The sequence below is a fragment of the Armigeres subalbatus genome, chromosome 2 (assembly GCF_024139115.2).
Source record: "Armigeres subalbatus isolate Guangzhou_Male chromosome 2, GZ_Asu_2, whole genome shotgun sequence".
Taxonomy (NCBI): domain Eukaryota; kingdom Metazoa; phylum Arthropoda; class Insecta; order Diptera; family Culicidae; genus Armigeres; species Armigeres subalbatus.
The window spans coordinates 440,836,742-440,849,562 of NC_085140.1; the positions used below are offsets into that span (position 1 = coordinate 440,836,742).

Sequence of the window (12,821 nt, forward strand, 5' to 3'; positions counted from 1 at the left end):
ATAGAAGTTATTATTTTGAGTTATGCTGACCCAAATTTGAGTTCAGCTGGACGAGCGTGAAGAATTTGCTTCGACTTTGCGAATCGCGACAGAGAACGGTGATTGGGTGACATATATGTTTATCTCTTTTGCACATTCTACATAAAAGTTACACGCTAAATTATATATAAGCGGTGAGACAGGTGAGATGAAATAAAAGATGTTTTAGTCAGAGTGTATGTAATTTAGAGTGGCGACACTGTCAGAATTGGAACAAAATTCATCTGTCATTTCCATACAAAATCGTGTTCCAAACGAGCAGGAGACCTGTCAAATGCGGCACATGTCGCCACTCTTAATTACATACACTCTGCTCGATTATTCCGTAAGTAAAAGTGACAATTTGCTCCATGCAGATCAGTTGTCAAAATTCCTCTTGGTAATATTGAACAAAATTTCGTAACCTCTCTACTTTTTAAGTCGATACTGGCCTTTACGGAATAATCGAGCAGAATATTTTTCCGAAAGTAAAGTGACAGCTCCCATTACTTTTCGTGGGAACCTTACAAATGCCAATTTTGTTTTTTGTTCTTTTCATGTGGATACTGTTGTAAGAATTTTGTTGCGATTCTTTACTTTTCCGATTCAGTGAACGGAATTTAACATGTGATTGAGATAGAAAAAGAAATTTCTTTTGAACACGATACCAACCTTTACAAGATAAGGGCCGATGCCCACGTAGCGTCATTTCAACGCAGAGTGCACGTGGCGTCAAAAAGACGCAGGTGTGCACCGGGAAAAAGCGGTAACGCAGCGTCACCACGCCGATGCACACCAGCGTTATTTTAACGCTGCGTGGACGTGGCGTTGAAAAACCGCTACGTGGGCATCGGCCCTAAAGTTTGTCGCTGTCGTCGCTGTCCGGAACATCTTTTGCCGGCGATGATAGGGGAGCTAAATGTCAAAGAAGGAAAATCCATACGATTTGACAGCTTGGTACCCAACATGTTCCGGACAGCAGAACAAAGGGAACCGAAGCGACAATCTTTATCTATAGTAACTAAAATATCTTTTGACGAAATACACGAACAGAGTAGCACCAACTTAGAATTCGGAAGTCAGGACTTCCGAACCGAGCTTTCTTCCGAAGTTTTATCTGTCAAACTAATTGATGTGTTGTTTAGCGCATCTTTAGGCGAATCCAGCGCACTACTTCTGAAGTTGAGTAAGTTGCCTGTATCTGGAAAAAAATCCAACTTCAGTATAAAAAGCGTTCTAACTTTAGGGAAGATCAATGAAGTACGTCATCCAAAAATTGGCGATTTACGACCTCCCTCCCCCCTTCGTCACACGTTTTAAATTAGGCCTCTAAAATTTTTGTATGACTCGTCACACTGCTTGAACCCCCCCCCCCTTCCCCCGTAGACGGGTGACGTACTTTGTGGATGATCCCTTATTCCGGATAAACAATATTATAATCACCAGCACTGGGTAGTTTTCACTCAAAATCGTGAACGGTTAGAAAAAAGTAGGGATCCTATATTAAGAGATGTGCGAATACTTTTCCAGACGATTTAGCAACGCTGTTACTTTTGTAAACAAACGCTGCCAGCACTTGCCATGGCGCAAAATGTTGGAGCTCGAACATGACTTTGCGCATGATGGCATTTTCAGATTTCGTTATCTAACGTCCAACAGTGCATTATCACTAAAAGAAAAGTGCAATACAAATGAACAAAGTACCATGCATAAACTAGACTTTCAACTTGCCAATGTAAAACAAATTGTTTATTCAACAAAACTTTTCGTAAAATCTTTTTCATTACAATCGCAATACCTTTCAAACCGCAAAAATAACAATGTTCATTTGGCTCAGATTCTGACAGCTCTCAATGCTCGATTGGCTCAAGATGGCCGCTTTCGCATATCTCTGAATGTAGGATCCCTAAAATCTATAGATGAGCGAAGATAAATCCTCTGTCTCCAAACGAACTGTCAAACGTGTCTCCAAACGAGCATGACGTCACGATTTCAATGGAAACGTTAAGGGCTGTGACGTCATATGCGCGTGTGCACGGGCAAAAAAATCGACTCAGCCATGCTTTCGCTCATCTATAGATTCTACTATCTATAGAAAAAAGTACCTGCGGTACACGCTAACCTGAACCTACCCAGAATTATGCCAAAGTGACCCAGATTCAGCAAAACCGTGGTTACTCTAATTTGGGTTCGGGTACCTTGACTCAAATCTGGGTAGCAGTACAAGCGAAAAAATCTGGGTAACCGGGACCCAGCTTTTTTCGCTCTAGAAAATTATTATTGTGTAAAAAATAATAAAATAAAACAGTTTCCCCAACGCAAAACATTTATCGGCTGTGCCGACAATGCTGCGCCATGATAAATTCAACTATTCTTACCTGTTTCTTGCTGCATTCCGCTGAAAACCCCAACATTAATTCCAACATGCGACTTCGAAGCTAGTCGACGCCATGTTGATATATCCGAAAATGTTTAAGTTCTCGTTTACCCAGATTTCGGGTTCGGCTGACTCATATCCATTTTGTTGACATACCCAGATTTTGACAACTGCTAACATCGAAAAAATCCGGGTACAAATGACCCTACCACTGGGTTGTTTCAGATTAGCGTGTATGGTCCAATGCACCGAATGAACACAATGACGTTTGAGACGGGCGCTGTTTACTAAAAATGAACACTTGCATGAACTCGATGAATGAAAAAGTATTCATTCTGAGTAAACAGCGCACCGCTCAAACGTCAATGATGAACTCGGTGCATTGGACCATGCTCGCTTAACTTTTCAAAAGGACCTAAGTAACATTTTTTTCATGAATTAATTTGAGTACTGCAATCAAAAGCTTTCATGTTGTTCTGTTGATTGCGCTATTCAAATTAATTCATGAAAAAAATGTTACTTAGGTCCTTTTGAAAAGTTAAGCGAGCATGGTCCAATGCACCGAATGAACACAATGACGTTTGAGACGGGCGCTGTTTACTAAAAATGAACACTTGCATGAACTCGATGAATGAAAAAGTATTCATTCTTAGGGTCTGTCTCATTTGGAGAATTAAACTTAAAAGTGACAGTTCGAAAATTAGCAAATAACCCGGTAATAAGAATGGCTGGTGCTGCCCAGCAATTCCAATAAGACATCGATGCAAAATGATTCGATATCTGTCAAAAGTAATCTTGCTCTGCGAGCAGGGTTATTTGATAATTATTGAAATGTCACTTTTAAGTTTAATTTCAGTTTAATTCTCCAAATGAGACAGACCCTTAGTAAACAGCGCACCGCTTAAACGTCAATGATGAACTCGGTGCATTGGACCCTATTGGACCATAGTACCAATTGGTAATTTTGTTGCAATTATAAATTAGCGTGTGCCTTGACATTTCCCCAAAAACATAAACAAAAACAGTATTTTCTCCCAAATTTTGATTACAATTTCTGTGAAAAAATTAGTGCAATAATTAAAGATTTTGGTGAAAATAGTTGTCCACCATTAGAATGGCCCAACAGCCGTTGGATTTTCTGAGAGATTACAATGAACCGAATGAGAAAAAAGAACTAGATGTAAATGTTTCGGTAGTATCGTCCCAGGGACCGAGCTCCGATGGAACCGACTCGACACCGACCGGAAGGAAAATCTTACGTCGCAAGAGACGTGTCGAGATCACCAAGCGGGATCAGCAGCGAGCTGAGGCTCAAGAGCGACGGAGACAGGCCCGCCATGTCATTGAAGTGGAATGCAAATGTCACTTGTCTTGTCCGAAAAGAATCAACCTGGAACAGCGCCGCGCTCTAAACAATAAGTACTGGGAGATGGATACTGTCACGCAGCGGCAGTACGTTAAAACCCACTCCGTTCCCGGCCCGGTTAAACGGCGCAGAGTACCGGCGGATCCGCTGGGTGGATTGCCGGACGTGAAGAAAGCATTTTCCTATGCGTTCTATCTGCCGGACGAGCATGGCGAGCTAATGATGGTCTGCTGTACGTTTTTCCTAAATACATTGGGTTTTCGGAAAGGATGCGGGTAGGTTGATAAAGGGTTCAATGTCCTTATTATAGTTATCATCACTGTTAAATGGATCGATCTGTTTTTTTAGAAATCATATTTACCGGGCACATACGAGAGACGGCCTTGAAAACAAACGTGGCAAGTATGAACGTGATCGGTCTCTGCGGGATGCTGTGTGGGACGATATCCTGTCCTATTCACCTAGAACCTACCACAAGGGATCAAAATTTAGTCCGACTGCCATGTATTTACCAAGTAACATGACGGCTAAAGCGATGCACGCCGAATTCAAAGCTAGGAGAGAAGCCTATGGTGAAAAAGGATGCAGTGCGAGTTTCTATTGTGCTGTACTGCGCGAAATTGATATCCGTTTTGTTGATATGGATGATTTCGTAATGCCAGAGAGGAAGCCTATTCCTGTGGTGGTTCCCAAACCTCCAAGCACACCACCACCTCCAATGGAAACAGTTCCACCTGTTACACGTGGCGTTGATCCCGTAGAGATTGTAGAAATTGAAGAACCAAAAATACAAATGAAGATAGATAAATCTCAACCGGAATGTTCATATCCGGCAACGCTACCAACGTATCAACCTTTCCAAACGGTTCCGGTTGTGGAACATCAACCTCAGCATGGATTGTACTCCTACACCGGGGATCAGAAGCCAGTTTTACCGCAGTATGTCCCAGGACCTTATCATTCAATAGACGTTCCTTTCCAACCAGTAATAGTTAAACAAGAACCTTACTACGGCATGAACGTTGAACCAATGAGTGTATCAGATTCACACTTCACAGAAGAAAATGGAGATGGAGACTATTCGAATATGACGGTTCATCCGGACTATTCCGAATCCAATTCATACCATGAGCCGTACGAACCAGCAATTCAAATCGAGAAGATAGAAGCACCCACAGATTTCTATTCGCCGTTCGTGACGCCAGAACAACATGAACAGCAAGCCATCAATGCGGCACTCCCCGTTCAACCCAATCCTAAAATTTCAAAGCCAAAAACTAAACCAGTGAAAACGAAACCGATCGACCTTGCCAAACTTGAGAAGGATATAGCGGAAGGATATTCCCCAATGAAACGCACTAAAAAGTTTATGACTCGGGTTCGCAATCAAGCCAAGCGACAGCTGATGCATCCGGTGGTAGAGCAGGGTTGCAATAACTGCTATCTGAACTGTAAGGAAAAAATACCAACCGAGCAGCAAGAGGTGTTAAACAAACGCTATTGGGGCATGACTTTTCCTGAGCAACGAATGTTCATGCTGGAGCACACCGAGCGGCATTCTATCAAACGACGACGTGCGAAAGTCGATCCCGAAACCGTGGTTCGGAAGGGGTTCACTTATTCGTATCGTCTGACGGATGACCAAGGCCAGTATCAGCAGGTTTGCTGTCAGTTTTACTTGAATACCCTCGGATATACAGCCGGTTGTGGGTGAGTGTTATTTTATATTACAATTTGTCACTTTCAACTCCTTATATGAAACACAACTTAATCCAACATTTCTTCCCAAAGAAATCTAATCTACCGAGCTCACCAGGTGGAACTGAGCCGAGCAATCAGTGATAATCGTGGAAAATTCACCCGAGATCGAACCCTGCGCGATGCTGTGGATGACGACATTACGAGCTACTTTAGTGCCGAACTACAGGAGAGTGGCGGGCCATTCGATCTGTCGGCTACGGATTGGTCACCGAAGAAAATGTACAACATATATGTTCAACGACAGGCAGCCCTGGGTATCGATAAGCCGGGCAGTTTTGCCTTCTACTGGCGACGAACGAGAGAACTGAAAGTTATATACGCTCCCAAGCCGGAACCGAAAAACCCTGGACAGAAAAAGTATCGCCGCAGACGTCCCCCTACGAAAGCTCAGAAACAATTGGAGGCGGAGACGCTATCACTTCCTGTGCAGTTCCCGGTCATGCCCTTGCAATATGCACCTAGAAGTTTAACTACACAATCCGATGGAAATGGTTGCGAATAATATGCAATGTATTATGTAATATATTTATTTTATCCTAGATATAGGGCATTTTTTGTTGTTTCATGATTTATGTACTAATATATAAAACCGCTAAGGCATTGCATAATAAAGAAAACTGTTTTTTTTTAACTTTAGTGCCATTATCCGAAAGAAGGTGTGTCAAGGAAGTATGTGAAAGTTTACTTTCGCGTTTTCCAATTTAAAATAAAGTTTAAAATTGTTTTCAGACCCTTCCAAGTATAGTTTACCGTTATGATTAATTGTTCAACTTAGTATGATGTTGTCCATGTTACAGTATGTTCTTTATTTTCTCAATGGCTTTTTAATAAATCTATAAAATCATCATAACATAACAATTAAGCAGTTTTTATTTTACTCTCCAGTTCACGTTCTTTATCACTGCCTTCATACATGACGTGTTGTTGCATTAATTTCTGCAGCTCCTCAACTCCTTTCAAATCTTTGGACCACTTGTATCTGTACAAGAAAAATACATAAAAAAGAATATCGTCTAATTGGCGCTTTGATGTTGCATGAAGAAGAAGCAGAAAGATGATAATCAAAAGCATACGAAGAAGTTTTTAAAAATCTTCTCAAAAAATCTAAAAGCAATTTAATTAAAAACGGTAAGCAGTACGGGGTTTAACTTTTCTTAGACTGTGTAGTAAGTGCAATACCACAAAATAAAATTTCGAATAGAATAGAATAGAACTATATGTAATTGTGTCAGGTTTAACTGATGTGAATGAAACCGAACAAAAAAGTGCATTCACTTGCCATAAGACTCGATTGTACATAAATAACTTTCCAGATACTACATATCTCGATCCCAACAGCAGTCTTAATTGGTTTGCACTTGACTCGACTTTAGTAAAGTTGAATCCCATCGAAGGAAAGTGGTCATACCTCCAATATATTTTTTTGAATTTAATTCTTCACATGCTGTGCATGCATATGGACATCAAGTTTTCAAACAGTGTAGGTACCTAACTGTATTAATTAAATATCTTTATTTGAACTCACCTACAGGAAAACCAGTAGCACAGTGTTGTCCCGGAAAACGTGCCGAATCCTATGTGCGAGGACAGCTGCGGCCGAGAGGTTTTCAAGAACGCTAGGAATCCAACACCGATGCCTATACTGATCCCGTATAGAAAGCTATTCCGGAAACACGGGATCTGACTCAAGTCCTTGCCGAAGAGAACGATTCCCTACCAGATTCGTAAAAAAAAAGTTTCCGTATGGTATTCTGTTAATAAAATTTCAGCTTACCCTTTCCGGTGGGGATTCCGTGTCCACGGGTACGAGTGAATCAAAATCAACCCTTTTGCTGGCCATCACGAGTGATAAATATGCACCGGATGAAATATTGTGCAATCAGCTGGCGTGCAACTCCAAAACAGAATCTGATGTTTTGTTATTGCTCCCCCAGCATGAAAAAAAGCGTTTTATTAATAGTTTTTGTTGAACGTGTATATGACGTTTGAGGATTACACGATAAAAAGTTAAAACTTATTTTAATCATTAATAAATACTAATTTATCTCGAATTTAGACTGTTCACAACGATGGTTTTGTGCAGTTTGTTTCAAATAAATTTAATTGTATTTTTACGAATGATTATCACTGAAAATAATTCACACGCTACATGTATATCACAACAGAATTCAACGTGTTAAGAACATTGATCTAGTTGACGATCTATTTGAGAAATTAGCAGCATGGCGCCTGCCTGAAATAACCTGCAGCCGAATTCCGAAGGTTCAAGAAAAAATTGATAAATTTCTTTATAGAGATTTTTAAGTTCTCTTTCTCTTTCCAAAAATTTCTTCTCTTCATATTGTATTCCGATAGACTGAAGAGAAAGAAAAAACTAATTTTTTTTGCGAAGAAAAATATTAGTTCACAAATTTTCCACTAGATGTCTTTTGACAATTATTTGCATACCGATTGTTCAAAACATCCTCATATCGAAAATAAAACTTGCTTTCGCTTATTGTTACCGAAATAATTAAGGGAAAAAATGATAAATATTCAATTTAGTGATGAAAATATGCAGTAACAGCAACATTATTGTGATTTCCAACTGTCTGAAAATAACGAAAGCTCTAACTTCATTACCTCGAAAACGCCGAACCATTAGCATTTGGCTCAGCTTTAGCTTAGCTTAGCTTTAGCTTAGCTTTAGCTTAGCTTTAGCTTAGCTTTAGCTTAGCTTTAGCTTAGCTTTAGCTTAGCTTTAGCTTAGCTTTAGCTTAGCTTTAGCTTATCTTTAGCTTAGCTTTAGCTTAGCTTTAGCTTAGCTTTAGCTTAGCTGTAGCTTAGCTTTAGCTTAGCTTTAGCTTAGCTTTAGCTTAGCTTTAGCTTAGCTTTAGCTTAGCTTTAGCTTAGCCTTAGCTTAGCCTTAGCTTAGCCTTAGCTTAGCCTTAGCTTAGCCTTAGCTTAGCCTTAGCTTAGCCTTAGCTTAGCCTTAGCTTAGCCTTAGCTTAGCCTTAGCTTAGCCTTAGCTTAGCCTTAGCTTAGCCTTAGCTTAGCCTTAGCTTAGCCTTAGCTTAGCCTTAGCTTAGCCTTAGCTTAGCCTTAGCTTAGCCTTAGCTTTTGAAATCTGCGTACTTTTTATTATGATAGTTTATTGTGCACATATGGGTCGCAAGTCGAGTCAAGTACGAGACACTGAAGACGGCCTTACTGTTGAGGTCGAAATACGTATCTGTCAAGATACAATTAAGTTTGGAATTCAATGGGATTGTATAAACTCGTCTTATGACAGGGGATCAAAAACTGGTTCAGATGGCTCAACTTCCAATGGTGGATGTTGTTGAATCGGGGTTAGCAGCTGAATAGGTACATTTTTCTTGCGGAGTCCAAATTCACTCACAAGAATGTCAAACGGAGTTAACGGTTCTTCAGGCTGTACTGTATCTTCTTTGGTAGCTTCGAATAGTGGACGAAGTTGGTTTACGTGCGAACGAATCAGTTGCCTCCTTCCTGCTTGCTGATTTAAAAGAACATTGTAGTTTACAGATTGCTTCGATAATAGTGCCTGGAACCCATTTCCATTTGCTTGGAGTAGAATACACCTTTGCATAAACCTTTGCACCTGCTGAAAACTTCTTGTGAGGCTTATTCAACTGGGAGCAGGTACGGTTTGGTTTTGGTCGTAATAAATCCAGTGTGGTTCGCATAGTACGGCCCAACATTTCTTGAGTAGGAGAATTTCCGTTCAGTATAGCACTGGGTGTCGATCGATAAACTTGAAGAAAAGTTTGAAGAGCATCTGCAGATGGTACTTCTTCCCCTTCAACAATTTTTCGTAGTGACCGTTTCAAAGTGTCAACGAATCGCTCTGCTTGTCCATTTGATTGCGGATGATGTGGTGCAGTACGGATGTGTATAAATAATTCCAAGCTGGTCAAACATGTGCTTAAATTCACTGCTTGTAAATTGTGTTCCATTATCGGACACGACTGTCTCTGGTATACCGAATCTTGCAAAAATTTCCTTGAGGAAGCGAATGGTGGTTTGTGTAGTGGTTGATCGCGTTTGGAAGATTTCAGGCCATTTTGAATAAGAATCTACCACTACCAAATGTCCAATGTAGTCCATGTGAATGCGTTTCCAGGGACCTTCTGCTCGAGGCCATGGCTGTGGTTGGAAATGCGGTAATGACTTGGCAGCGCTTGCACAGATACTGCATCGACGAACAAAGTCTTGAATATCTATGTCAATCTTTGGCCAGAAAACAACGCTCCGAGCAATAGCCTTCGTCCTTTCGATTCCTTGATGTCCCCGATGAATCTGCTTTAGAATTCGCTGACTATACAAATCTGGAACGACGACACAATCTTCCATCATAATGCAGCCATTTACGATGGACAAAGACTCGCGTCGCAAATAGAAAGATTGAAGCTGTGATGAAATACTGTTTTTACAGTGTGGCCAACCATTTTCAATATGAATATTGACCTGCTGTAAAATTGGATCCTTACTGGTGGTGGCAGGGACTATGTCCAAGGGCTTGACGATCCCTCCCCAGGCCATCTACGAGTTGTGGGGCTTGCCTAGGATGTGGTGGGGTTTGACAGTGGGCCCTGTTAAACCTCTATAAAAAGCTGCATGTATCCGCAAGTAGGCCCCACCAAAGCGACCGTGTGCCGCTCAAAGCGCACAAGCCCAAGTCCTGGTGTTAGGTGGGACGCTAAACAGCCCTGACACGACGGCCCTCCGACGAGACAGGAGGTTTGCGCAGGCCCAATAAGCCGCCTAGAAAACCAATAATTACGAACAATATAAGAGATAATGCGACTCGATATAATCGGCAAAGACCTAGGCGACGAATAAAGGATCACGATTGGAAGCTTGGAACATGGAACTGCAAGTTGCTAAGTTTCGCAGGTTGCGACAGGTGATCTACGATCAATTACATTCCCGCAACTTCGACGTCGTGGCGCTGCAGGAGATTTGCTGGACATGACAGAAAGTGTTAAAAAAGCGGGCATCGAGCGGTTACCTTCTACCAAAGCTGTGGCACCACCAATGAGCTTGGAACCGGCTTCATAGTGCTGGGAAAGATGCGCCAACGCGTGATTGGGTGGCAGCCAATCAACGCAATGATGTGCAAGCTGAGGATAAAAGGCCGTTTCTTCAACTATAGCATCATCAACGTGCACTGCCCACACGAAGGGAGACCCGACGACGAGAAAGAAGCGATCTACGCACAGCTGGAGCAGACATACGATGGATGCCCACTGTGGGACGTTAAAATCGTCATCGGTGACATGAACGCACAGGTAGGAAGGGAGGAAATGTATAGACCGGTCATCGGACCGGATAGTCTGCACACCGTATCGAATGACAACGGCCAACGATGCATAAACTTCGCAGCCTCCCGCGGAATGGTAGTCCGAAGCACCTTCTTTCCCCGCAAAAATATCCACAAGGCCACATGGAGATCACCTAACCAAGAAACGGAAAACCAAATCGACCACGTTCTAATCGACGGTAAATTCTTCTCCGACATCACGAACGTCCGCACTTACCGCAGTGCGAATATTGAATCCGACCACTACCTCGTTGCAGTATGCCTGCGCTCAAAACTATCGACGGTGTACAACACGCGCCGAAGTCGGACGCCGCGGCTTAACATTGGGCGGCTACAAGACGGTAGACTAGCCTAAGAATACGCGCAGCAGCTGGAAGTGGCACTTCCAACGGAAGAGCAGCTAGGCGCAGCATCTCTTGAAGATGGCTGGAGAGATATTCGATCCGCCATTGGTAGCACCGCAACCGCTGCACTTGGCAACGTTTCCCCGGATCAGAGAAACGACTGGTATGACGGCGAATGTGAGCAGTTAGTGGAAGAGAAGAATGCAGCATGGGCGAGATTGCTGCAACACCGCACGAGGGCGAACGAGGCACGATATAAACAGGCGTGGAACAGACAAAACTCGATTTTCCGGAGGAAAAGCGCCAGCAGGAAGATCGAGACCGTGAAGAAACGGAGCAACTGTACCGCGCTAATAACACACGAAAGTTCTATGAGAAGTTAAACCGTTCACGTAAGGGCCACGTGTCACAGCCTGATATGTGTAAGGACATAAACGGGAACCTTCTTACGAACGAGCGTGAGGTGATCCAAAGGTGGCGGCAGCACTACGAAGAACACCTGAATGGCGATGTGGCAGACGAAGATGGCGGTATGGTGATGGACCTGGGAGAACGCGCGCAGGACATAATTCTACCGGCTCCGGATCTCCAGGAAATCCAGGAGGAGATTGGCCGGCTGAAGAACAACAAAGCCCCTGGGGTTGACCAACTACTAGGAGAGCTATTTAAACACGGTGGTGAGGCACTGGCTAGAGCGCTGCACTGGGTCATTACCAAGATTTGGGAGGAGGAAGTTTTGCCGCAGGAGTGGATGGAAGGTGTCGTGTGTCCCATCTACAAAAAGGGCGATAAGCTGGATTGTAGCAACTACCGCGCAATCACATTGCTGAACGCCGCCTACAAGGTACTCTCCCAAATTTTATGCCGTCGACTAGCACCAACTGCAAGGGAGTTCATGGGGCAGTACCAGGCGGGTTTTATGGGCGAACGCTCCACCACGGACCAGGTGTTCGCCATTCGCCAAGTACTGCAGAAATGCCGCGAATACAACGTGCCCACACATCATCTATTCATCGACTTCAAAGCCGCATATGATACAATCGATCGGGACCAGCTATGGCAGCTAATGCACGAACACGGATTTACGGATAAACTGACACGGTTGATCAAAGCGACGATGGATCGGGTGATGTGCGTAGTTCGCGTTGCAGGGACTCGAGCCTTCGAAACCCGCAGAGGGTTACGGCAAGGTGATGGTCTTTCGTGTCTACTATTCAACATCGCTTTGGAAGGGGTAATACGAAGAGCAGGGATTAACACGAGTGGTACAATTTTCAATAAGTCCGTCCAGCTATTTGGCTTCGCCGACGACATAGATATTATGGCACGTAACTTTGAGAAGATGGAGGAAGCCTACATCAGACTGAAGAGGGAAGCTAAGCGGATCGGACTAGTCATCAACACGTCGAAGACGAAGTACATGATAGGAAGAGGTTCAAGAGAAGACAATGTGAGCCACCCACCGCGAGTTTGCATCGGTGGTGACGAAATCGAGGTGGTAGAAGAATTTGTGTACTTGGGCTCACTGGTGACTGCCGAAAATGACACCAGCAGAGAAATTCGGAGACGCATAGTGGCTGGAAATCGTACGTACTTTGGTCTCCGCAAGACGCTCCGATCGAATAGAGTTCG

General features: G+C 43.0%; 2 protein-coding genes across 2 annotated transcripts; one reads left to right on the plus strand and one right to left on the minus strand.

Moving 5' to 3' along the window:
• Window positions 1-3,361: 3,361 nt before the first annotated feature.
• On the plus strand, window positions 3,362-6,139 carry LOC134213667 (uncharacterized). Its single transcript, XM_062692932.1, has 3 exons — window positions 3,362-4,036; window positions 4,110-5,471; window positions 5,553-6,139. The coding sequence occupies exons 1-3, from the start codon at window positions 3,510-3,512 to the stop codon at window positions 6,022-6,024; spliced, it is 2,361 nt and encodes a 786-aa protein (XP_062548916.1). The 5' UTR covers window positions 3,362-3,509; the 3' UTR covers window positions 6,025-6,139.
• Window positions 6,140-6,297: 158 nt separating this feature from the next.
• LOC134213668 (cytochrome c oxidase assembly protein COX20, mitochondrial) lies at window positions 6,298-7,456 on the minus strand. Its single transcript, XM_062692934.1, has 3 exons — window positions 7,297-7,456; window positions 7,048-7,235; window positions 6,298-6,501 (listed from the first exon to the last, which is right to left on the minus strand). The coding sequence occupies exons 1-3, from the start codon at window positions 7,360-7,362 to the stop codon at window positions 6,381-6,383; spliced, it is 375 nt and encodes a 124-aa protein (XP_062548918.1). The 5' UTR covers window positions 7,363-7,456; the 3' UTR covers window positions 6,298-6,380.
• Window positions 7,457-12,821: the final 5,365 nt, after the last annotated feature.